The sequence below is a fragment of the Hemicordylus capensis genome, chromosome 8 (assembly GCF_027244095.1).
Source record: "Hemicordylus capensis ecotype Gifberg chromosome 8, rHemCap1.1.pri, whole genome shotgun sequence".
Taxonomy (NCBI): Eukaryota; Metazoa; Chordata; class Lepidosauria; order Squamata; family Cordylidae; genus Hemicordylus; species Hemicordylus capensis.
This window is the reverse complement of record NC_069664.1, coordinates 28,302,799-28,330,075: the sequence shown is the minus strand read 5'-3', so window position 1 is coordinate 28,330,075 and position 27,277 is coordinate 28,302,799. Positions and strand designations below refer to the sequence as shown.

The 27,277-nt window shown below is 47.3% G+C and overlaps 1 protein-coding gene across 1 annotated transcript in view; it reads right to left on the bottom strand.

Moving 5' to 3' along the window:
• Positions 1–27,037, bottom strand: part of TRIM29 (tripartite motif containing 29) — a 31,293-nt gene extending 4,256 nt beyond the window's left edge. The window contains exons 1-6 of the mRNA XM_053269987.1: positions 26,906–27,037; positions 9,138–9,233; positions 7,581–7,814; positions 6,628–6,826; positions 3,585–3,683; positions 3,039–3,137 (exon numbers count right to left, since the gene is read on the bottom strand). Of these exons, the coding sequence (XP_053125962.1) occupies positions 3,039–3,137; positions 3,585–3,683; positions 6,628–6,826; positions 7,581–7,814; positions 9,138–9,233; positions 26,906–27,016 (838 nt within the window). The 5' untranslated portion in view covers positions 27,017–27,037. The remainder of the gene's footprint in view (positions 1–3,038; positions 3,138–3,584; positions 3,684–6,627; positions 6,827–7,580; positions 7,815–9,137; positions 9,234–26,905) is intronic.
• Positions 27,038–27,277: the final 240 nt, after the last annotated feature.

Sequence of the window (27,277 nt, the reverse complement as noted above, 5' to 3'; positions counted from 1 at the left end):
GAAAATAGAAGAAGCAATATTACACTGAGGCGGCATAGGTCACAGTGGCTGGCTCTCAACCGCCTTGTGTGGCCAGTGGCTTGAAAGGCGTGGTATCAGATCTCATACATCAACAACCAAACAAACTCAGCGCTCCTTTTGGTCTGATTCTATCAGTCTCTGCACCGAGGAGCAAACCAGATGTTAGGTGGGGAGGGAGGGGTTGAAATGCACCCCACACCCCATGCTTCTCTCTCTCGGAAAAAGTAGTCATACGAGGGAAGATTTGCATTAGGGTCACAGTGTAGGAAGAGAAGGATGTTGGACGTTAACCACAGAGGAGAAAATATGAAGCCACTCATATTGTGCCTGTTCTCTCGTTTCAGGGGGCAATTCAGGGGAAATCAGCATGGGAGCAATTATTTATTTATTTTTATTTAGCGCATTTTTATACCGCCCCAACCCAAGGTCTCAGGGCGGTTCAGGTACTCTTCTCCCTGGCACCATGATTCCAGTGCAAATTCAGCCTTCCCCAAACCATGGCTGCTTTTTGAGAGAGGAAAAAAACAAGAGAGTTTCAGTCATGGAACTCACATATTACATCTAGTTTGTCCCCGAGACTGAAAATCATAGGATCAGCAAGAGGCCCCACCACTGGCATACAGGCAGGATCTAGCTTCAACATAAGGGCAACCAGGTGGGAAAAGAGAATACTTTCATACAAAGGGAAGAATCCAAATTTGGGCAACAATTTCTCCGATAAAAGCAGAGGTTAGAGTAAGAGATCTGTAGAAACCAGGAAACGATGGAGGGGAATCAGTTTTTACTGATTTTCATGGTTTCCATTGGCATAAACCCAGATGCCCAGTTCTCCTCGAATTTGCCAGTGTTCCTGATTAAGCACATCTTGGCCCTAATCCTGAAACCCTACTCTGGAGCTTCAGTAATGAATCAGTTAGAAAATTCGATAACCAACGAAAAGGCTGTCCCTGATTAATTGGCCAGTAGGTTTAAAGTATAGATGCATGTTATTTTTCAGTATAAGTACTTACTGGAGGTGGCAAATTCAGTATCAGAAAAGAGGCATTCTTTCTCTCACATGGAAGAGAATACCTCTTCCAGGATGATGCTTGCCACAACATCTCTAAAAAATAGAGGCTGACATCCAGGCTGACATAGAGGCCTAAAATAAAGGCTGACATCCAGTCTAAGTTGTTAGTGCTACTCAGGAGTTACTCTAAAGAACAACTTAATATTAGTAGGACTACTCAGGAGTAATTTAGTCTGGCTATCGATCAAAGAAATGATGCTTCTTGCTTTAGAACTATTGTTTGTAAGCATATTCAAATGCCTTTGCTTAATAAATGGACTAATATGAGTAATCAGCACAGAGTTTGTTAATAGAGCTGGTATGATGGCTAGCCCTAGGCCAAATGGCATCCCGGGAGAAGAGTGTCTTCGCATCCTCCATTTGTTCAACATTCAAATACGTTGTTTGATTGTGTTTGGAGTCATGATTTGGATGCACGATATGCATGCCTGGTCGAGCCCCGTCACGTGACACGACAAACGTGCACATGTGGCTCTGTAAATCTGCATTTTGCATGCCATATATAAGCAAATAAAAATAGATATTGCTTCCTCTAATTCTATAGAAGCTTTCTAAATTTTTTACTGAAATGCCCAGTGCCCCCCAAGCTCAGCCCCCTCAGTACTTACCCCTAAATTTGTTTGTTATTTCTCTGTGTAAACCACCCTGAGCCATTTTTGGAAGGGCAGTATAGAAAGCGAATTATTAATAATAAAAATAAATAAATAAATAAATAAATAAATAAATAAATAAATAAATAAATAAATCCAGCAGTGGCTCTAATTGCTACCTTTGCCACCACTAATTTGACAGCTCTGCTGTTTTCAGTAGGCAGTTCTATGAACCGCAGAGCTACCTTTATTGGATTAGGGCCTCTCTGTATCTCCCCACTCTTGCTCTGGTTCTCACTGTACTCAGAGGTACAGCTAGGTAATTTTGGAGCCTGGACCTAAAGGTTTTTGGAGCCCCGCCCCCCACGCCCGCTGCAAGTTAAGCATCATTTTTTAACAGTAGGTTCTTGAGGGCACAAATCATACCATCCTCCAGGACAGTCTAAAGAGGGTTGGGGGGGCAGGGGGTGTGGAGGCCCTGGACTTCGTCCCAAAGTCCAGGAGTAAAAGCACCTCTGACTGTACTGTATTTATGGATTCATTCACATATGACAGTCTAGTTTATAAAGCCAAAGGGGTAGCGTTATGGCAGTCTGTCTTTGTCACCTTCCAGTGAACCCTATAGCCTTGTTCAGATATTATGCTGAACACTTGTATAATGAACATTGATGGTACACAGGTACAGATCTGTAAATAAGTACAGTACAGTGATTCACAGGTTATATCAGGCATGGGTACAGCAGTATACTTCCTATCTCTTCCATGCATTTGAAGGGCCCTGTACCCAGGACCGCATTTAAAATGAAAAGTATAGTCATTCACTGTGTACAGATACCTGAAAACAGGTACAATATAATGGCTGAATAGGGTTTATGACTTCTTCCAAGTGGTGGCAATTCAATGGAGAAAACTAAAGAGCTGCTGCCTGTATGAAATTCCCAGGAACTGCACAGTTTAACTTTATGCACTGAAATGGGTGAACTGGGATGGGGGTCAGCTGTACAACCACCTTGACCCCAAGGCTCTCTTGCAGAATATCTGCCAGACAGAGTCCATGAAAAGGGAATGAAATGTGTTGTCATCATTTCAGACGTGGTGCTGCGAAATGTCACCCACAGAAGCCCATGGGGCCGCTGCAGCCAATCAGATTAAAGGGCAGTGAGGGCAAATGAAGGTGAAAACAATAAGGGCAAAAGAGAGAAAGAGAACGGCATCCCAACTCAACCAGCTTAAAGTCAGGCTGCTCTTAAAGCCACAGGGACAGGAAAACAAGTGAACTGACGACCCTATAGGGAACCTGATGTGTTGATATGGAGTGACGGGCCATCACTGGTATGACTGAGGGTGGGGAAGAGTACCTTTCAGAGAAAAAGCAGAGTTCCCTGAAGAAATTGTCTCCTCCGCAGTCTGCATGGCAGAGTATTCCCATGCTCGGCTGTTGTAATTGTTGCTGCCTCCTAGACAAGAGAATCCAGGTCGGGAATTAGTCAGTGCCAGTCAAATTAGGTGGATTCAGGATCTGCCTAATGTCATCAACATAACAAATCTCCAACCAGCAGATGGAAAGTCAGGAATAATGTAGCCACTTGAGCAGAGAAGCAGCTTGGCCCAGAGAGCAGATCGATGGAATGGGCCAGCCATTCCTTAGAGCACCAGAGTGGTGGACGTCCCTTGTCTGAGCTGAATGACCCACAGTCCTCTCTCGGAGGCCATTAGCCCACTCACGTGACTTCTCTCTGGCTGGTTATCTTGCAGATAATCTCCTGGAGACATTGTCGATTTGGGACAGAGGTGCGGAGGAGAGAACGATGCTACTGACACTGCTGAAAACTAAAGGCAAGTTTCCAAGCGCATGGAAACAAATATGGAACCTAGGGAGGTCATTTTGGCTAGTCCATACATACCTTTTGGAGTCAAGAACATGGAGAACCTCTTCAGGCTATCTGGCTGGTTCCAGTCTGAGTAGCTGCTGTTCATCATGAAACGGTGATCACCTGAAAGACCTGAATGATAAAGCCTTACATTCTTAAGAGGAATAGGATTCCATTGGCAGGTGAATAGACTAAATATTCACCAGCATGAGGGGCATGAATGCTTGGGGTGAGGAGAGCAGGTCAAGCTGAGCATTAGAAGAAGTGGAGCGCACTGGTTGCCATGTGGCACCTGTCACCAAGTGCGGCGCTAGACCAGGCCTGCTCAACTTAGACCCCCCCCCCAGCTGTTTTTGAGCTACAGCTCCCATAATTCCCAGCCACAGTGGCCAATAGCCAGGGGTTAAGGGAATTGTAGGGCCGAAGTTGAGCAGCTCTGCGCTAGACAGAAGGCCAGTTCGAATTTAGGAGTGCAGGAGATTGTCCCCTTCGTGGGTTAATGAGTCCCCAATGCAGAAATCCCACTGATAAGGAGGAAGCAGCATTTCATGGAAGCCGGCATTTTACAACCCAACCTGTACTTTGTGGCCACCTACTAACGCCTGTCATTAGTCTCAGCAGAGTGTCCATCTCTCTCCTGTTCCAGCTCATCCTGGAGGAGATGGCCACTTATCTCCACTCTTGGCAGCTCCCCACAGGCTGGGCCAGCTGTGAAAATTACATTGCAGTCCTCTCAAAATGAGGCCACAATTGCACAGAGGGACTCAAAGGCCCATTTTGGCTGGACAGGAGAGGGTGGGCAGGCTGCAATCTTTTGTCTCCCGGCCTGGCCTAAAATGGGATATGGCTCTAGAGAAAATGCCTCCATTTAGTCACCCTAAGCAGTGTTATGGAGAAGGGCCATCATTGGGTGCCTAGCAAGCAGCACTGGTCCAATCCCTGGCACTGCCAGTTTCAGGAAATGATCAGATACAGACCCAAGGATGGTTTAAATAACTGCGTGGAACTGAAATAATTGCATGCGTATTTATTTTTTACATTAATCTCCTGTTCTTCTTCTGAGAAGCCCAGAAACGTGTATATGGTTTGTGTTTATCCCCACAACAACTCTGTGAGCTAGATCAGGCTGAGAGATAAGTGACTCAGAGTCACCCAGTGAGTTTCAGGGCTGAAGGGGGATTTGAACTCAGATCTGCCCAGATTTTTGCCCTATTCTTGCCTGCCACCCTCTTCCTCTGTCCGTTCCTCAGAGTTGAATTTTAAACTACAAGCTACTTGGGGCAGGGCCAGCCCTCTCCCCATCTGCATCATGCACACATGAATAGTACTATTAATTTGTGAATTATATCAGACCAACCCACCCATTAAGTGTTGACACTACAGACATATACAGTCTCAGCGTCTCTCTCAAATTCCGTTTTCATCTGCGGATACATTAGAAGGCTGGCTTATGACTCTGGAGTGGATGACACCCGTTATTACATTCAACCCCACTCGATAGTTGATCTGCTTCTTTGCACGTCCAGGAGATTGCACCCTAGCGCACCAACATGTTTCAGACACTTTCGATGCATCTGAAGCCCAGAGAGCCTTGGCAGACCTTTGCCAAGGAATAAATAGCAGCGGTATGTTTGATACAGATCTTAATGAAATGATAACCATCTGAGGTTTCCACGGCAACCTTCATCAAAAGCAGCATCAAAGACTTTTTCTCCCCCTACTGTATGACTTGATCCAGTCCCACGTCTTCCCTACACAAATTGAAAGGTGATGGGAGTCATTACTCATCCAAACTCACCAACCCAGATGCCCTGGGCAAAGTGCATCATGTCCTTAGGGCCAGAGATGAGCTATCTAACCCCTAATCTGGTTCTCAGCACAGGAGCTGCCAAACGTTAATTCATTTTTTGCGATCACTGCTCCTGGTGAGGTGGAGAAATATTATCTCCATTTTACAGATAAGTATCTCAGACATGAAGCAGCTTAAGGTCTTAGATTCATTACGACTTCTTTCTCCTCTCTCGCTCAACTGTAGATTGTACATCAAGCAATTGTCAGGGGAGTGTGTGTGACCAAGAATTACATCAGTTATTAGCAGTGATTACAACATTTGTGTGGCATGGCACAACGGTGGTTGGTTTTTGGGGTTTTTTTAGTTAAATAACTCACCATATCAAAAATAAAATTCCATCAACTTTGAGCCATTGGGAGCAATGACACCTAAATGGAAATGTCCATAGGTCTGAACAAAGGAAAATGACACAAAACCTACTGAGGAATAGCAACATTTCTCTTGAGTCCCCAGATGTTGTTGGACTACAACTTCCATTATCTCCAGCCATAGCAGATGATGGAAGCTGTAGTCCATCAACAACTGGGGACCAAAAGCTGAGAACCCCTAATGCATGGAATTCTCTGCCATAAGAGAACATGAAGGGCACTCACTTAGATGGCTTTAGATATTCTGGTCCCAGAGTTTAAAGTTCAACACTTAAGACATAGGAACATAGGAAGCGGCCATTTACCATGTCAGACCATTGGTCCATCTAGCTCAGTATTGTCTACACCAGGGCTGCTCAACTTCAGCCCTCCTGCAGATGTTGGCCTACAATTCCCATAATCCATGGCTATTGGCCTCTGTAGCTGGGATGATGGGAGTTGTAGTTCAAAAACAGCTGGGGGCGGGGCTAAGTTGAACAGGCCTGGCTACACAGACTGGCAGCGGCATCGCCAAGGTTGCAGGCAGGAGCCTTGCCCTGCCCTATCTTGGAGATGCCGCCAGGGAAGTTACTTGGAACCTTCTGCATGCAAGCATGCAGGTGCTCTTCCACTGAGCTATGACCCCATCCCCTGAGGGGAATATCTTACCGTGTTTACACTTCTAGTCTCCCATTCATATGCAACCAGGGTGTACCCTGCTTAGCAAAGGTGGCAATTCATGCTTGCTACCACAAGACCAGCTCTCCTCCCATAGACCAGCTCTCCTCATTTCTCAGATCCCATAAAGAAAGCAGGACTGATGCTGTACTGAATTAGGAGGCAAGATTAAATAAGAATCCACTCTTGGTTCCCTTACCATTTTCCATATGATTCCTCTCAATGAAGTTCCTGCTGAGGTCTGCCTTGCAGATCTTCTCAACATGCCTCATGCATACATTCAGGAGATCATCCCTGAGCAGGCCCATAGATGGACTCATGTTCTCACCCTCCAGCAAGATGCTGTATGTCGGCAAAGAGGGCGGGATGACGTAATTCCTCATCATTGCTCCAAATTCCTGCCAAGCAGAATAAGAAGCAGAAGTGGGATGCAGAGGAAGATAGTCTGAAGGCACACAGTGCAGTGACCTTGCTGAAGCTAAGCAGATCTGGGCCTAGTCCATGTCGGGATGGGAGACTGCCTGGGAAGGGAATGCTATGCCTGGAGCTCCATCGTGGAAGAAAGGTGAGATTCAACTCTAATATACTGGACAGAGATCAGATGCTGGCATGGGTGTGGTTAATGGCTAGTGAGAGCTCAAGGGGAATCAGCCAAAGCTCTAGGACTTGGAAGCTGGGATTCCGGCAGGTAGCTCTTCCCCACTGTTAGCAGAATAAGAACCAGCACTATATATAGTATATCCCCTGCTAACTGAGCAAAGAGGCACCCTTTAAAAGTGGTGATTCTCTTGTATTTAGCAGGGGGAGAGCAACAGGCCCTATCCAGCCCCAGCCCAGCATCCCTCCAGTGGCTGCTGCTGAAGTCTAAAATCTACAATTTTTAGATTGTGAGTCCTTTGAGGACAGGAAGCCATTGTCTGTCTGTCTGTCTGTCTATGTAAACTGCTTTGGGAACTTTGGTTGAAAAGCAATATATAAATATTCATCATTGTATTCATGTAAATTATGCCTACAAATCTGTGCAAAATTGCAGCATTTGTCTGGGTAGAGAATTCAGCATGAAGGGGTTGCGCAATGACAGTTGTCTTGCATTCATGCTGATGTTTAGCGGTCTCATCTAATTCTCCAGAGTAGTGGATAAATGGTTCTAACCTGCAAGAAGAGCACCGAGTCACTGATCATGCCTATCTGCTCCCTCGTCTCCTTATCCTCTTGCAGCAGCTTGGCCCTTTCTTCCAGCTCCTCCACAATCTCCTTGATATTCTCCACAGCAATCTTCTCCCTGTGGTCCAGGCCAGCCTTCACTTCATCGCGCTGTTTCTCCAGGTCACGGATCAGCTCTTTGAAATGCTGCTCTACGGTGGCTTTCTCGTTGGTAGTAAAGTTCTAAATGGAGGAGATGGGGAGAAACCCACTTGCAGGGAATTCAGGTTGACTTCTACATTAGGAACACAGGAAGCTGCCTTATAGTGAGTCAGGCCCTTGGTCCATCTAGCTCAGTATTGTCTACACTGATTGGCAGTAGCTTCTCCAAGGTTTCAGGCAGGAGTCTTTCTCAGCCCTACCCAAAGTTGCTGCCAGGGAGTGAACCTGGCCCCTTCTGCATGCAAAGCAGATGCTCTACCACTGACCTACAGCTCCAGCCCCATAATATCACAGTTTACCAGGGCCATCTTCCTGGGCAGTGGAGTTCCCAGGTACTTGAATGGCTCTGCCCATTGACACTTCTCTACACAGGAAGTGCTGTTCAAGCTTCCTGTCCAGGCTGGAACCTTATCTGTTTAACAATAGTCTTTCCCTGTTTCTAATTTATTTGGACTCTTGACTTATTCCCTGACATAAAGGTTTCTCTCCTCTGCTCACCCAATAACAGAGGCATACATAAGTTTATTTAAAAAGGTAATTAAATCATGCTGATGCCTACATACATGTACAATCAAAAACCCTATGATGCTGCTCCCTTTCAAAATGGCAGTGCCTGATATCAGCCAAGAGATTCTGAGGGAACCAGAAATAACTTGGATACAGCTTATGAAATTTCTCTAGGGGTTCTGAACATACCTGTGTGCACACATATCTTTCATTTCGGTCAAATAGTTGACCAACATGCAAAGTCTTTGGTTTATCAGAGGTTTGGACAATTAGTAGAGCAATAAAGATTATATTAATCCGAGGTGCAGTGAATTCAGATAAGACGTGTTCACATACTCAAGGGCTCTCCTGCGAATTGGACAGAGAAAGTAGGCTTTGCATATTTTGCTTAACATAATTTTTGCAACACCCTGAGAGATTCAGGGATAAGTGCTGGCAGGTGAGATAAAGCAGCCTCTTGGGCAAAGCCAAGGTGTGAAGCTTCACGTTGGGGTGGTCCCCAGAGTGGGAGAGAGGATGCTGTGTGTTCTCGGCCTTCTGCCAAGTGTGTTGCACTACAGGAACCATTTTTCCCATGCTCACAATGGTGCGGTTGGTCAGGCGCCAAAGAGATATTTGAAAAGAAAAAAAGTGAGCAAGAGGTGAGAACGTGAAGAAAAAAATGGCAAGGGAACGTGGGAAAGAAAAGAGCAAGGAAAAGGGATATGGAGGCGAGAGAGTGATAAGAAGGAAAGAAAAAAGCAGAAGGATGTGGGAGGTGAAGAAAGGAGTGTGTGTGATGACTTGCAAATGAGAGGGGAACCAGAAAGGACAGATGGTGACAGCACAGTGTCTCACCTTGATACGATCTCTCTCCTTGTGCCACTTATCCACCTCGTCTTCGAGCTCTATGATCTTGAGCTGCAGTTGCTCCTTTTGCAGAGAGAGCTCCGTCTGTGGGAGGGAAAGAGAAGGAGACCCATTGAAATCACCCAAGCACAAGGCCAGCCACAAAGCCAGGTGATGTTCTTGGCTGATGCATTTGGCCTAGACCACAATGTCTGCAGACTTCAGGTTCCTGGCGATGGTTGAGGAACTAACATGGCTTTGGCAAAAGGCAACATCTGCATAACTCCAGCTAGGTCAAATGATCCAGCTCCCTAAGCAAGAACAGAAAGACCCTGAACAGTCAAACCTCCTTCCCTTAACAGCTTGGGAAGAAGCGATGGGATTGTGATGCCTCTTTTCATCATGATGGAGTCATTCGCTGGAGGGGGCCTGGGAGGCCGATTTCCCAATCCAGCTGCGTTTGAAGCAAAGCACCCAGCCCAGGGTGTGTCTCTGCAACAATAACAGTTTTGCAGGTAATTACGGGATGACGTCGCGCGCTGTTGCTACAGGTGGGATGATGCCCTGGGCAGAAAGTTTGTCTCAACATGACCGGGAATTCGTTTGCTCTGGGTCTAGGTTTTTGGTGCTGTGATCAAGGAAGGGTGAACACTGGGAAGAAGGAAGGGATTGTGTGCCAAGCTGCACTTGGATGGAATCAGCTGACTGACTCAGACAAGGCTTAATTGCAGCCCCTCTTCCCAGCTATCGTTTTGCACATGTAAGCACTGAAGGAGGAGCCCAGGGTTGGGCAAACACGTCTGTGGGACATACTGGCTCCTGGCTGGCGCAAGGTGGGCTGATCTGAGGACACTTGGGACTCAATGCACGTGGACCATCTAGGAGCAGACTCCCACTGGTGCAAATCTGGGGGTTGGTCTGCATCAGCAGTGTACCAACATCCTACCTGTCCATGTGACTGGTGCCACACACTGGGCCAACCATATACCCCTTGTGTGAGATGATGCACAACTGAGCCGATGGACTCACACAGCTCTTCATAAGAACCACCGTGAGGAATCAAACCAACAGTCCACCTCGTCTACCTTCCTGTTTCCAGCACGGGGCATGAAAGCAACATCCCTCCTCTAGTATTGTATTGTATTGTATTGTATTCATTCATTTATTTTTAACATACTGTATTTCTATACTTCCCCAAACTCGTGTCTCTGGGCGGTTTACAATTAAAATCATTTAAACATTAAAATCATTTAAAACCCAACATTAAAAGTATTCAAAACTATAAACCTAAGCAAAAGAGATGGAGAGGCTCTTATTTCAGCAGGGAGCGCATTCCAAAGCCCAGGGGCAGCAACGGAGAAGGCCCATCCCTGAGTAGCCGCCAGACGAGCCGGTGGCGACCGTAGACAAAGCTCTCCAGATGATCTCAACGGGTGATGGGGTTCATGGATTTGTCCCTGGAATCTGGTGCTCAGAGGTAGACTGCATCTGATTATGGAGCTTCCATGCTGTAGTTAATGAATCCAGTACATGAATCCTTTGTATGTGTAAAGTATGCAAAATAGCACTCTGGCCCAAAAGGACTTTCCAACTGAATCTTGAGCAGGGAAGAGGTTGCCAGTGCTTGCTGCAGTCTCCCTATGCTGACAGGGGTTCCCACCTTGGGGCCCCAGATGTTGTTGAACTATTAGCTCCCACCAATAGCCTTTGGAGGCTGTGGCAGGGGGATGATGAGAGTTGTAGTCCCACAACATCTGTGGATTGAAGACTGGGGATCTTTGTGCTAATATCACACCATGCCATCAGAAGGAGACTCGTAGTGTAGATGAGTTTCCCACCATTAAGTCCAGAATGTGTTTACAGAAACACTCCTACAATCCCATGTTAACCCTTTTTTAAAAAAGATAACAATAATTCTCCTACAATAAAATCCCCACTGCAGATAAATATCACTCCTCCATATATTGAAACTATTATGAAAACAGGAGGAAATTCACCCGGCTTCATTTGATCTCTGGTGTAGACAAATATTTTTTAAAATTAAAATGTTGTTAGTGTTATGATTTCTCTCACACCCAATCTCAAGGGCTCAGGGCAAGAAATCTTGATCTTATTTTATCCTCTCAACACTACTACAACTACTACTATACCACAGACCTGCAAGATGAGTTCTCCTGAGAAATGATAGCCCGTCCACCCAATGAGCTTTGTGGGTGAGGATCTGCACCTAGGTCCAAGTCCTCCACCCCATTCATTACCCCACACTGGCTGTACTCCTGGTATAGAATGCCCCTGTGTTCCAGTGTTTTACAGAACATGGCCCCAAATCTTGTGTGGTCTTGCATCTCCCATTTGACCTGTGGGCATATTAGCTACTACCACATGGGAAACAGGAGCTGTTCCTTGAAAGGCATGTCTCTACTACCGAATTAAACTGGTTTAACTGCCACCTCAGCATCCCTCATGGTGCTGTAGAGTTGCCAATGAACTCCTAGCAGAAAATTCTCAGCACTCTGACCACACCAGTTCTCAAGAATCATTTGGGTGAGAAGCCATGACAGTCAAGCCAGGTTTTCTTTAATTGCTTTAATGCATAATGGAGATTTGTCTTAAACTATGATGACTATGGCAAATATTTATATGCCACTTTTCAACAACTTTCAGGATCTGTTTCCACCTGTCTTCTGGCTGAGACAGAAGTGTGGGCTGGCTACAAAGAGAAAACCAGCAAGCACCCAAGCCAATAGGTGGACTATAACTGAGGAGTGTAAGGTGCCCTTTCTATCTCAAGACAAGGCTCCCAATACTCAGGCTCCGGGACCTCACCTTATGAGACCTCTTTTATCACTGCAAGACCAGCAGGCTGAACGCAGTGCTCTGAAGGTGCCATCCACACTGCGACATCAGCATGCAATATTGGTTCGCCAACTCTATCAGAAGTCATTTCTGGAGATTCCTCCCACCCCAGACCCCAATATTTTTCTCACTGCTTTTCACTATATCAAGCCATTGATATTACCAGTATCAGGCCAATATCACAATATCAAGCCAATCTCCAGAGTTGCTTTCAAGAGTTACATGGAAATGGATGCCAATTCCTGGAGGAGTTGGCAACCTATTGCAATACCTGTCTACCTGGTCAGCTGACCTCAAGGGCCAATCACCATCTGCCAGGCCCCATCAGGACCTAGGCTCAGCAATTACGCCTCCATTTGAGCAACTAGTCTCTGGTGTGAAGACACTGCCTGCCCTCCATCTTGATCAAGCTGCTGCCTTGCATCTTGACCTCTGCCTGGTTCGGTCTAGAACCTACCTGCAGTTTAACCATCTCTTAACCACTGGTGGGTAAAATGCTGCCTACCAACGACTGGTCTCAGCAGGGCTTTAAATTGTCCATCAGCCAGGCCCACAAATTTTGGTCATCAGTGCTGGCTCAGGAAATGGATGTTCCTAGTAATTTCTGGCAATTGTCTACCCCACTCGAGATGAAACATAGGCAATAGCATTGTTGAAGTTACAGCTTTATCTGTGTTACCACCCCTCTCTTTATTCCTACCCCCACAAATGATTCAGGTAAAGCTGCAGTCATATTTGCACAGAGGAAATGGTTAGGGTCAGGGGAATAATGAACAAATTGCTGCTCTCTCTCAATGGAGTAATCTTTGGAGGATATTCCTGCCAATTTTCATTTCCATTCCTCTGACAGCATCAATACAATGGTATAGGTTTTCTGTTTTTAAAACTGAACACCATTGCAAATTTGACCACTGCCGGCCTGATGGTCAGGACCAGAAAAGCAGAATAACACACGGAGAGCTGAAATGATTGCAATGCTATCACCTATTTCCCATCTCTAGAGGTGTAAACCTTGTCAAAAATCACAGTGAACATTCATGTCCCCCGCTCCCGGTACCGATCGCCTCAGCTGCCTGATGTAGTAAATGAAGATATGGGGTGGGGGGGGGGTGTAATAGGTAATTGCCTTTTTATGGTGCTTGTCATCAAGATAGATTCCATGGGGATTTCTAAACCTTTAGTTACTAACTCATTGTAGAAGCTATAATCCCTTTGATCTGTTCTCATTCCCAATTTGGAAGATGGAAGCTGTGTCAACATCAATCTCCATGGTACCATGTAGGACAACCGGCGCAATAGCAAATGAAAATTTCAAAGGTAATTTAAGGTAGCCCAAATCTCAGAACCATCACGATCCCAAGGCGCCTTTGCCCAAAGATTTATGGGAAAGAGCACAAGGATGCGGTCGGCCGGTGCATTCCAAGCAGGCATAATGGGAAGAAGGCGGGCGGAGGCAGCAATGTGAGCAGCAAGGTAGGTAATGCAGCGCACCAAAGAGGTGTGATTTATGGGCAGGGTGGGAGAAATGGGCTTTCTCCCATATTAATGGGCTGGAGGAAGTAATTCTTTTAAAAAGAAATGGGAAGGAAGGAGTAAATATCGGAATATCTTACCTCCATGAGCCATTTTTGGAAGGGTGGTATAGAAATCGAGTGAGTGAATGAGTGAATCAAGAGTAGGCTCAAAATAAAGGGCGGGAGACCCCCAACAAAGCCAGGCAAAAATGCACAGCGCATGTCTCTCTGTCTCCTTTCCTGCCCTGTTGTTCCTCTGTAGCATACAAATGGGATTTTTCTCCTTGGACTGTCAAGCTACAAGTATTTCATGTTCTCATACATGGCCAGTGTCCTCCTGTTTTGACCCAAGAACGCAGACACCCTGTTAGGTGCTACATTTTCTCCACACTGGGGAAGTTGTTGGAAATAAATTATTACCAACAACTTTCCCAATAACTGAGGACACATGCCATGCCCTCAGCTGCAGCCAGGTCCCTACACTGCAGCTTATTATTCATATATGGTTATTCTGGTCCTGATCAGGAGAACATCACAGCTGCTGCTAATGGGGTAAGGAGCAAAGAGAAGTGCAACTTGGACATTCTTGTGGCAACTTGAGCCACTGTTGCCCCTACCAAGGACTCCTGGGAGTTGTAGTGCTGTGAGGTGGGAGCCAGGCATTGCTCTCCACCCAACCCAACGGCAATTCCCAGGATTCTTTGGGGGAGACCAGGACATAGGGACATAGGAAGCTGCCATATACTGAGTCAGACCTTTGGTCCACCTCGCTCAGGATTGTCTACACAGACTGGTAGTGGCTTCTCCAAGGTTGCAGGCAGGAATCTTGGAGAAGCCAGGGAGGGAACTTGGAACCTTCTGCTCTCCTCTGGTATATTGTACATTTCTGTGAGTGAAGAAACGGCTGGAAAGGAGAGAGGGGACTAAGGTGAACCAAAAGAGGGGAGGGAGATCAATCCCAGGCCCATGATTTACTAGATTATGTATAGAAAGAGATCACCCAAATGCCAGTCAGTCATGCTAGGGGGGAAATGATGGTTGCAAAATGACAGCAAAAGCTTGTTGTGTGGCAAGAAGGGTTGGGCAAGCAATGCTAAGAGGCCCCACCATCCTGGAGCAGAAAGACCGCCCCAGCTTGGAACATTTGAACATAAGCAGTGCAATCCAAAGGACTTCACACACCATGCAGTCAACTGAAAGAGGACATGAGGAACGCAACTGGTGGGGCTGCATGGGGCAAAAACATCCTGCCCCCCATTTCTTTACATGAGTTGTTATTTTTTTAAACACACACAGACATACACAGGTGGATTCTCCCAGGGAACAAATTGGGGGCAATGCAGGTACAATTTTTGGACCAGGCCCCAAAGACTTGTATTATCCAAATGGGTGATCTAGTCAGCCCTCATTCGGATCAGGAGGAGGCCACAGCCGCCGACCAAGGAACGAGCTGAGGAGAAGGGGGTGCAGCTCAGTCACCATTCCATAAATGGGCTTCTCCACCTCCTCCATCTACCCGGCCCAAGAGCTGCGGCATCCAAGCACTGCACTGTGAATTCTGAGTTTTCACTTCCTGAAGCACAGAGGACTCTGTTCTTTGAATGGCACAATGGAGAGGGCAGGAACAAAAGACGCAGGTGTGCCTTCGTCTCTCTCAAGGTCACACAAGAGTCGAAGCTGGTCCAGTAGAGCCCTCTCTGCAGCGCGGCTCTTAAGGACACGTGAGCTGCCTCCGGGTCAGCTCCTGGCAATCTTCATCTAGCACTCAGTAGCTGGACTGTGGTCAAGGGCTCTCGAGGTTTGCAAGGGGGTTTTCCTAGGAGGGGGACAGCCTTGGAGGTGGGCAGAAGCAGCATGAGCACACACCCCTCCACTGCTGCCGCCAGTTTGAACTCAAGTCAGCCTTCCTGGGATTGTCCTCCTTCATTCAACATGGTATGCTGAATAATCTTATGTTGGAAAGTGGCATGCCTGGAAGGAGAGGCTACCACCGCAGTGCCTGTGCCCTCCTGGACAGTCCGTGTGCATTCCGCCCTTTTGTAACATCTGTGCACAGATTTCCCCAGTTCCAGCTCTAAGGTTCGGGGAGGGGACCGTCAGTGCCCCCCCTTAACCTGGAAGATGCAGGTCATGACAACTGAGGACACCCCCATGCTTCTTGGGTGTGTTGCTGGAAGCTGATGGGCTACACCTGGCTAGACCCAGCTCTGCGCACAGCTGCCCTTTGTGGTGAAATGCCAAGGCTACTGGGCAAAGCATCTCTCCAGGCTGTGAGAACATGAGAACAGCCCTGCTGGATCAGGCCCAAGGCCTATCTAGTCCAACATCCTGTTTCACACAGTGGCCCTCCAGATGCCTCTGGGAAGCCCACAGGCAAGAGGTGAAGAGGCATGCCCTCTCTCCTGCTGCTGCTCCCCAGCAACTGGGATTTGGAGGCATCTTGCCTCTGAGGCTGGAGGAGGCATATATAGCCACCAGACTAGTAGCCATTGAAAGCACCCAACTACTAGAAATCTTCCCAGCTTACTTCTCAGCTACTAGAATAACTCTGCCCACCCAAGCTGTCTTTTATCCACATGAAGGGCTATGATGACGTCCTATTCTGGCTGAACCTTGGCCTGGAATAGTCTTCTCTGGCTCTCAGCTTCTTTTCTGGTTCCAGTTTCCCATCCCTGACTCCTGGCTTGTCCTCCTGACTCTGACCCTTGGATTAGCTGCCAGCTGAGAGGTTGGCCTGTGGCACAGCTCTGGCATCCTCTATGCAAAGCAAGGAGGGTCAGTAAGGCTGGGTCGGTGTGTCCCTTCCCAATCTTGAGACAGCAGCAAAGACCCAGCTTCAAAGACCTTGCCTCACCATCCCTTGAACCATTCCTAGATGTGCCCTCAGAAGCTCATAGAAAATGTGAGCCGGAATCAGTCCCGCCATCTTAATCTGAGGTGGGAGATGTTGTGTCTGGCTCATTATGACAGAGGGCTGGTGAGGCTAGACATCAGCCAGAGTTTTGATTTGTATGATTATCGTGAATTGCGTACATCTGATGTGTGCACAGCAAGTCGCAATGCTGACCACTAATCAACGAGATGAAAGAGAGAATCAAAAAAGCTTTTGTCAAGGCCCAGTGAAAGTTCTAGGCATCCACCCAAATGCATTCCAGATCTAGCCATGAACAAGTGTGTTGCCCAAACCCAACTGCTGGGGCAAGAATGGAGCACTGAAGATGACAGAAGAGGATTCTTGCTTCATGAGTTACGGTGTGAGTCCGTTGTGCAATGTGGCAAATCAACCTGCACAGGTTTGACACCTTCTTAGTCCAGGTGGCCTAAAAACAATTGTATCCTTCAGAGCATATCTCCAGAATTCACTGGCAAAGCATATTAAGCCCAGCAGGTTCAGAACCAGATTAGTGTCTGCATTCACTTATGTCTACATGGATGCAGTTTTCATCCTACATGGCTCTGTTCCACCACATCATCTCCAGCTGACCAAGAGAGCCTTGTAAAGAGTACTTATGGCCGGAAGCCGAAGCATCCAGCCCAGTTCCAAGCCCTGTGTGCACTCCTGAGAGCTGGTGGTTGTGTGTTGGCAAACTTGAGGTAGGAGGAGAGGGAAGTGATTGGGGCCATTCACACGACCTACTGGGTGGATGGAGGGAAGGCTTCCCAAGCCTTGCCTTTCCCCCCCGATGATCATTGTCGCCTTGATGTGAGCACGCTCCAAGCTTCGTGCAGCATAAAGCAGGGACGGATCGCTCTGAGGCCGGGACCTGTTGTCCCAGCCCCTGGAAATCCCATGATGTACCATGCAAGTGGTGGGTGCCCATCAGTGCTTCAGCAGTGGCTGGAGGCAGCTGGTGCTGACACACGATCAATGGAATGGGCTCCCTTCACCTCATTTAAGCACCTGGCTTCTTTGCCGGGTTTGCTGCAGAGCTGCTGCCGGGATCTATGTGTCTCCCAGCAGTTCCCACGGGCAGCCAAGCCCAGTCTTGGCTGCTTGTGAGAAAAGCCTCGTGGTGTGCTAGCTGCGATCTGGGTAGGACAGCAGTGGCCCACCCAGATCGTGTACCCAGCCCTGTCTCTAGGGTGGAGGAGAAGCACGTCCTGCCCCATATCCTGCCCAGATTGCAGCTAGCACACACAATCACCTCGCTCCATGTCTGCTGTCACACAACCATTTCTCAGGAATATGGACGGCTGCTCTTGGGTCCTGGCTTCTGATCGCGAGAACCAGCCCAATATCTACCACACATGCACCACATTCAGCTACTGGGCACATGTGAGGAGGAGCCCTGATCTCATGGCTTAGCTTGGGTGACTGAATGCCGATACTGCCCATCTGAATAGTGGGTACATAGCTGCACAGGGAGATGGGAAAGGTTCTCTCTAGGTAGCCTAGAAGCTTGGAAGATCAAGGCTCCCAACGGCAGGGAGAGAGCTGCATGCCTGCCCTGCCATCGGCTACTCTCTTGCCACACTCTAGACACATCGTGGGAATTGGGCGAGGCGCCCTCCCAGTGGAGGAGCACACCCTTCCTCGGGGGAACAGCCAAGTCGCATCATCCCTAAGCCTTGCAAAACCTGTGTGTTTGGGGTGGCTGCTGTTGGCCAGCAAACAGGGCTGGGGGCTTGTGGAACAGTGCCCTGCTTTTTATCATCTTGTTTTACACATGTTTCAATGAACTATTACCTGCACAAAGCCTTTTGGGACTGAAGGGGCAGACAATTGAGCTAACTGAGCAAAGAGACACCTTTTCAAAGTGGTGGTTCTCTTTACTGAGCAAGGGGAGAGCAACTGGCCCTATCCAGCCCCAGCACAGCATCCCTTCAGTGACTGTTGCTAGTACCTCTCTTGTGTTTCTTTTTTTAGATTGTGGCTGCTGTCTTGGGTTTTCTTTCTACCTTAATTGCAGTGGGCATTGGAGACTGAAGTGCCAGGGATGGTGGAGGCCACCACGAGAAACTCGTCATGATGTCCCATGGAACATGGCCTTTATTTGGCATCTACCTGCTGATCCCACAACTAGGGCTGGCCCGAGAATACTGCAGGGCCAAATGCTGCTTGCCACCGTGACTCTGGCGGAGGCCTGCTCCCTTTCAAAGCCGACCCTTGCAAGCTTTTGAAAGTAGTGCGTGGGGTGGGAAGGAAGGAAGGTGGTGGCCATTGGCCGCCTCTGCTCTCCTTGTGCTTCTGGAAAGCTTTGCAAGATATGAGGAGGATCACTCCTCCTTGCAAAGCTGGTCAGTGCCAGATCAATCCCAGAGAGCTGCTCTGACAACAATGGTGTGGGGCATTGTGCCGCCCTGCAGGCATCCTAGCAATCTGCCACCTGTGGTGACCATCTCATCTGGCTTCATAAAAGGCCACCCCTGTCCACCACACCTTCCAGAAAGTCACTAGGTGATTTTGTCTGACCCGAAACTGGGTTGGAGGAGTCGCCAGCCAGGGTAAGAGAGCTGTGTGCACTCACGATTGACAGTTGTGCAAACTCAAAAAGCAAGGTAGGAGGAGGGGACAGTGACAGGGGTGTAGCTATAATGGGATCAAAGAACCCAGCCCCCCCAGCTCCTGAGGCCCCCCCCCCAGCTCCACTACTCTCTATTTTCTTCATTATCTCCCTCACTCTGAGGGGCTGCTGGGCAGAGGAGCAAACACGGCCCCCCTCTCCCCTAGCTACGCCCCTGGGCAGTGAACATATGGGATACAGGAGCTGGAAAGGATGACTTTTTGTCTATGCTCAGTAAAGTGCTGGGGGCAGGATGTGGTTGAACACACCCCTCTTACCCAGCTCCCGCCTCCCACATGATCACCCTCCCCTCCTCCTGCTGTGCTTTTTGATTTCACATGAGTGCGGATTGGGAACTTGCCTGGCTCTCTTACCCTGGCTGGTGTTCCTCCAGGCGGTTGTGTGGATGAGCCTACTTTCTCCCTCCCCAGAACCTACTTCCCATCCCTTGGTGATCTGCTTGACTGGTTCCAGCGGCCTACTGCTATGTTGTGTTGCAGGCATTCAGAGCCTTACCTTGCCCTCCAATAGGGACCTCAGGGAAGGTTGCAACATTGGTGAGGCTCAACGTGCTAATTAAGAGCAGCTGTTCTAGGTCAATGGGAGGGGCCAGGGCAACATCCAGGTGTCTTTGGGGTTCCCTTCCCCCCCAAATACCCAAACATTTCAAAACCAAGGGCTTAAATCAGGATTATTAAGAGGGACATTTGCCCACTGCTGGGCTTCCCAAAGGAATCCGGTTGACTGCTGTGAAAAAGAGCTGGACTAAACAGAACTTTGGTCTGATCCATCCGGATCAGGATGTTCGTCTGGTTAACTATAGACACCAGGTTGATCTGATGTCTGGCAAATGAGCCACTTATCTACTTGAAGTATCTATGCCACTTAGTCTAAACATGTTTAGTTCAACATTCCACCTTCATCTGGAATGGCCAAGAGCAACTGACCCACCCCTGCCCAATTAGAAAATCTATCCAATTTTCATTTAATTGCCACCTCCTTATACCTCCTCCATCCACAGCTCCTGCACTTCTTCTCCTAGTCCCTGCTCAATCAAATCCACATTTTCTGTGAAGCTGCTAGCTTCTCCCCCTTAGTCCTCATCCCCAACCCAAACATAACGTATGTATCTATTGCCACGTTACCTTTCTTGCCTTTCCTCGGCCCTCCCCTACATTTGATGTCTCCCCCCACCCCCACTGCAACCTTCTCAGGGCAGGGACCTGTCATGTTGCCTCTGGAACTCAGGAAAGCACCACCTATTATCATAATTACAGCTCACATGATTGCTCTGCCCCTCTTTTAAGGAGCTCAAGATGTCATAGGGAGGATTTTTCCACTGTATTCTCACAAGCAGGTCAGGCTAAGAGAGAGTGCCTGGCCTAAGATCAGCATCCCCATGACTTAAGAACATAAGAACATAAGAACAGCCCTGCTGGATCAGGCCCAAGGAGGCCCATCTAGTCCAGCATCCTGTTTCCCACAGTGGCCCACCAGATGCCGCTGCAAGCCACAGGCAGGAGTTGAGGGCATGCCCTCTCTCCTGCTGTTACTTCCCTGCAACTGGGGACTTCTCTCACTCACCACAATGGCAGAAACCACGGGGATGCATGTACTCAACCATCAGCTGCAAACAATGGCACTGCTGCTTCCGTGTCCACACAACAGCAGTCTTCCATCCCTGTTAGACTTGGGTATCATGCCAGCCTATTATTATTGTTTACACAGTCAGGCAGGTGTTATTGACTGGTTTGTTTTATCCAGACGTCGAGTCCTTCCCAAGGACCTGGGATGCCAGAATTTTATCGTCAATATTGTTGCTGTTATTATAGATATCGTTGCAGAATATAGGCTGTTCCCAGTAAAGGAAGTTATTATTAATATTATTTCACCAAGAAGGGGTGAAATTCTATCTGTCCAGTACCCACCAGTATCCAGTCTTGTTTGCAGTCCAGAAGAAAGCATGGAACAAAACACGAGTCTCCAGCACACCTCGGGGGAACTCCCCAGGCCCTCTCCAAAGGGCATCTCTCAAAGGCTGGCGAAGTTCTTTGAACAGGTTTTCATCTGCAAGCCATTTTGTTTAAATTAGAAACACCCAATTCCAGTCACTGATGGCTCTTCTAAGGCACTTCATTAAGCTCCACAGAAGGAAAGGCAGAAAACCACACACACAGATTTAAAAAGAAATGAAAAATCAAAGCTTCCTCCATCAGATGAGATCTGACATCAGATGAGGGCTGGGCTGCCATTTCTTTGTTATTTACAGGTCTGTGGTTTCCAGATATTTTTCTGATGTTTTATCTGGGGTTTGGTTTGGTTTTTAAAGGAGGGGAGGCAGGAGAGAAGAAAGAGCCTTCAAAAACAAGCTACTGAGGGGGGAAAGAAACTTTTAAAAATATGTATTTGACTCCCTGAAGGCTTTTTGGAATTCTGTTTGTAAAAATCTTTTTGTTGTTGTTTGCTACAGGGGGGGCTGTTTTGAGTGTGTGCAAAAGAGAATTCTAACCCCTAATCTATCCCCCCATGTAATGGACTTAGCTTTTCACTTTTATTTATTTTTTTCCTGTGCTGTTTCTTTAAATTTGCAGACCTGAAAGACTGGCAGACTTAAGGGAAGGTTAGAAAAGTAATTCAAGGGAGAAGGAGAAGAAAGAACAGAAGGCAAGCAGCTGTAAGGATAATGTGATCAGCAGCACGGCACCTTGCAGTATTGTAGGGCCGCCTCTGACATTAGAACGATGGAGCTGAAAAATTCATCTAATCCTGCTCAAATCCTACATTTTGGGCTAAACTTGGAAGGCGGGAAATCCAGAGAGGTTTTGCTTCTCGCTGCTAAAGGCTACTCCACTGGAAAGGAAGAAGAGAAGAGGCTGTTTGACTGGAACACAATTTTAACACAAATCAAGGTGACATCTCTGCCTTTTTTATCTTTCCTTCAGTGTGCATGAAGGATAAAAGGGGAAAAGATTCCCCTCTCCCCACTCCCACCCCCAATGCTTTTTAAGGATAGAAATCATAATTTTTTCACCCAATCCGAAGATTCCTGTAGCCCAATTTTACACCATCTGTGCTAATCGTTTGCAGAAATTGACAACGTTTAGCATGTGAGCATCATAAATGGCTGGAGATCTTTGTATCTGTGAATACACAGCTAAGAGAGCAACTGTGGTACAGTGGTTAGAGCATCAGAACAGGACTGGGGAGACCTGAGTTCAAGTCTCATGGTTTTCAGAGCATGGGGGGCTTACGGAGTCTGGATTTTCACTGGATTGGATTAATTTCTGTGTGTCTTTGAACTCTTGGCTGGGATTTAGCAGTATTAATCCTTCTCGATGCTGGCTAGGCTACAGGTTACAGTGCCTGTGTGACACTAATTCATGAACTTGTGTAGGATTTTGCACAAATGCCTGTTACCAAGCCTTTTCTTCAACCTGCAGTGAACACGTGACTACCAAAAACACATTCCAATCTATGCCCATATTAGCTTTCAGAATTAGGTCAAGGGATTGCCAGTTAATTTCAGCAAACCAAGTTGCAGCTTGTCCTTCTGAGTCACTGCCTACACACACACTTTTGGAACAAAAGCCGAGAAGGCCTCTAAATGGGGGTGGGGGGGAATGGTGCTAACTTACAAGCACTTCAGTGTTTCAGCTTTTAGATTCTTGAGAATGCCCATCGATTTTAAAAAAAGGTTTTTAGCCCTCATGAAGAATCGTCATAAAATATATCGCTCCTTTTTTCCAGGGTGCTCCAATATTTTCCCATATGCTCCAATAGTGCCTATCAAATAACTGTCCCTATTTTAACCTTGTCTGAATCATTGGAAGCTGCTTTCTATTGAGTCAGACCACTGATCCAGCTAGCTCAGCACAGCCTACATTGACTCTCAGCGCCTTTCCAGGGTTCCAAGCAGAGACGGGGCATTCCCAGACCCACCTGGAGACACCAAGGATTAAACCTGACATGTTCTGCCTACACATGCTCGACCCATGGTTTATGGGCTCATCCCAAGAGCTGTGCCCCTATTTCCTTGTTGAAATGTTGTTCGTGTGGGTTCCTGGAGGAGTCAGCCCTTCTCAGTTCTGAACTTCTGCTCTCTATCCAGAGTCTCTAGAAGTTCAGTCTCAGAATGGGGATTAGACACATTTTCAGGTCCAGGATCCTCAGCAAACTTCCCTCCTGAGTGGGTCAGTCTCCTACTACCTGGGATGGCCCTGAGAAAGCTGTTCCACCACTGCGACCCAAAGGCCCGGGGCAAAGACAGGGGTCTCAGGGATGCAGGAGGACCTTGGCGGCTGCTCAGGGCTGGAGAACCCTGACAACAGCCCTGTGTCTCTTGTCACTGGGGCACATGCCTGGAAATGCAGGCACGCACGTGTGCTGAAGCCACCATGGTACACGCGGTCTGCCATTTTGCACACTGCAGCCGCAGAGGTATATCCTGACTGTGGACAACTGCTCTGAGTCCAGTTATGCAGTTCTGTGTAACATTTTTTTATAAAACAGCCTTCTGGCCTTTAAGCCGGTGGGAGACAGTCTGGGTGTGAGACATGGGAGCACAGGCCTATTTTTGTTTCTGAAACATTAGCAAATGGTGTGTGAAGGGAGAGACATTATGCTTACAGCTATGCTTCAGTGAAACTGATTGAAAAGGTTTAGGGGTGAATCAGGACCCTACTGAGGCTCATTGGTTGGCCATGTGGGACAGGGCCTTTTCAGTGATTGCCCCAGGCTGTAGAACCCACTTGCAGTTAAGATCTGCATGGCTCCCTCTCTCCCAGCCTTTCGGAGGAACGTGAACCATTATCCAGGCTTTTGGCCAATGAGTGGCCTCTGGCTCTCTTTTCATGTAGCGCTCTGTGTGTGTGTGTGTGTGTGTGTGTGTGTGTGTGTGTGTTTCAGGCTGTTTTTATTGAAATGTTATGATCCTTTTTATCTTCTTGTTAACTGCCCTGGGGTCTTAGGATGAAGGACAGTTTAAAAAGATGGATAGATAGATAGATAGATAGATATCCTCATCTCTCTGTGCCCTTGCTCTATGCATTATCTTACTTCCCTCTACAAATTGGAAGATGGCCTCTACGTACTACAGTCAACTGATGAGGACAACCACCATGTTCAAAATGTATTTGGGCACAGAACCTTCAAAGATCCTGGCTGGCCCAAGAAGCGAATCAGGTTCTCTCCAGGAATCACCCCAGTATGGAAAGGGCCTAGTGTTGTGGGACTAGTTGGGTCTCTCTTCTACAGCATGAACTGAACCTAATACTTAATCTGGCATCACAAAAAGGGAAGCAAGTTTGGGGGGTAGAGAGTCTAGACAAAAACTCCATGAGGGCTGAGAGGATACCCATGCCCTAGAGCGATCTCAGCTGGTGCCAGCCACCAAGATGGGGAGACAGGGAATAAATTAAGCTACTAAAGAAGCAAACCAGAGGAGCAGGGAAGAGGGAGAAGTAGCAAAGGTTGCTGCATTCAGCATTAATGAGGCTGCAGTCAGTTGTCTTCATAAAACAGCAAAATGGTGGAACTCTTAGAAGCAACTGAGCAAATGCCTTCGTCTGAGTAAGAGCATTGATCCCTCTCGCCTAGGATTGTCTGTTCTGACTGGCAGCAATTCCACACTGTCTCAGGTGCAGAGAGAGGTCTCCTTACCACCAGCCCAACAGCCTGAGATACTTTTCCCTGGAGACTGACCACATCTGCATTCAAAACATGTGCTCTGCCACCGAATTGTATGGCCCTTTCAGCTCATGGGAGGGAAAGGAGAGAGGCCTCCCCTCCAAGTTATCCTCCTAAGGATTTCTAAAATGCCCGGAAAATCCTGTCTCCCCTATTGCCTTGCTGCGTGGGGAGAATATTCGTTCGAATCTACCCAAGGACAGAATGGCTGGATTTTCAATTGCAAAACAATTGCCAGAAGTTCCCATAAAACATGTCAGAACATAACGCCATTTCTGGATGCCTGCTCTGCTATGTTCAGCCACAGATTCCCAGAAGTCCTTGCAGAACCTTGTGGTGGCTGCTACTCATCAGAGGTGCTGATACTGACCTTGGTAGACTACTGGTTTGAGCCTATAGTGTACACACACCGAGACAGACACACTCACACATCTTGTTAAGGTCACCCCTGACCATCTTTTGACTGGCCTGGCCTGGCTATGTTTTAATGACCTTTCTTTAGGGCCATTGACATCTTGAAACTTCATAATCCCTGAAGCTGTCCTTAGTTGGGAACAACAAACATACCACAGAGAGAGATTGGGGTGGGGCTCAGTTGGTTTCCCCATAATTCTTTGCCTCTTCTAGAGTAAAAGTCCCCCTTTCAGGGAAAGGAAGGAAGAAATTTGTCATTGTTATAACACAAGACAAACCAATAGGGCTTCCTATAAAATACTACCTGGAAGCTGAAAATCTTGGTGGGGTGGGCGGGGAGGAGATGCTAACCAACAAGTTTACAAATGTGGCCACTGAGCACCACCAAAACCAAGGTGTTGAGCAAAAAATGGAAACCAAAAAGAGAAACCTATAAGGAAATAAGCATGCATACGCTCAAAGTGGAAGGGGATTAAAAGAAAAGGTAAAGGCAAGGGGATGGGAGGCCAAGTGAAAATGTGTGGTGGTGTTGTGTGGCTGCTGATCATATCTAGTAAAGGCCTTCCGTCTGACCTAAATCAAGGCCATTCACTGATTTAATACAGCGAAATGCTCACACAACACTTTTGCATATGTCCACATTTCCCTCAATTTCTTGACTTTTTCTGAAGTAAAAGTGCCCCTCTAAGGGAAACAGCCAAAAGGGGAAAAAAATTGCAAGCCCAATCGAAGGTGAAATTCCTGTCTGGTGAGTACAGCTTTATTCACCCTGAAGCATGAAGTTATGATACATTGTGCTTGCCACAACGAAGTTGTCTAACAAAGGTACATGATCTTTTTCCTCCTTGGCCTGTAATCACCTTCTCTGGTGATTACAAAGCCTGACCCACTCACATCCCTTTCTTGCAGCCCCTCTCCCTCTCCTTGAGGAAATCCATCCATTCTGACCCAGCAATTACCTCCACCTTGTAATTTACTAGGTGCTATTTGCATCCAGCTATTCTGTAACACAATCTAGAATTGCAGTGCAACACTTCTGGAGATCCTTGCAGACATGCCCCAGGAATGTCAATTCGACAACAATGTATAACACATCTTCCATCCTTCTCTCTACGCCTTCCATATCTCCATGCACACCAACCAGTACCCCATCTTCTTCCTCAGCTCCCACAGACACACACTCTTACAACACATCCAGAACTCATCAATCATCCAGCTCTCCACATCATTCCTGACTGCCAACTGTCACGAAGATCCAGAAATTCATTTTTTTTAACATATAACTGCTTTGAGATTTACATTGCGCTTCTCTTGTAAAGGTATGTGATCCCTGATTGTCTTTCCTCTTGACAATTAGGGATCAATTCACACATGCAGGATCATCATTGGGCTACTGCGGCATCAACCAGAAACAGAATTTTCAAAACTTATCCTAAAATGACATGTTTGCACATTCAGGTACAAGGCATTGTATGTTGAGAGACCAAACAATGAGAAGTCACATAATGCCCATGCATCTGCGAACCAGCTCATTGCAGTGACCAGAAATGGAAAGTTAGAGAAATCATATAGTGTTGATGTCATTTGGCATAGTAACAGAGAAACACAGAACATAGTCAGCCATCCCAGTGCCAACCGGGGCAGACCCTGCTCAGCAAAAGGGACAATTCATGCTCACTAATGCAAGACCAACTCTCCATGCAAAGGTCTGCTGGAAATGGGACAGTTTGGATGGAGAGGCCTCCTTCTGGACACTGATGTGGAGAGAGTAAGGGTTTAGTAATCTGCAGAAACAGAATCTTACCTCTTTGCCAGACTTCTCGACCTCTACTGTTACTGTAGTGTGATTCTTGTGCTCCTGGAACATGCAGAGATAACAGATGCAGACCTGATCAGTCTGGCAGAAGAGCTCCATCGTCTTGCCATGCACGAGGCATTTCCTAGCTTCAAAGTCCTTGATGGGATCCAGGAGCTGGTGATCTCGGAACGCAGCCCCTTCTAAGTGAGGCTTCAAGTGGATCTCGCAGAAGTTAGTTTGACACACCAGGCAGCACTTCACAGCCTTCTGCTTGTTGTCAACACAGGAATCACAAAGGATTTCTTCCATAGGCAGCCGGGGTCTTGAAGCAGACCCTCTGCTGACTCTATTATAGTTGGATCTCTTGTCTTCTCCGGA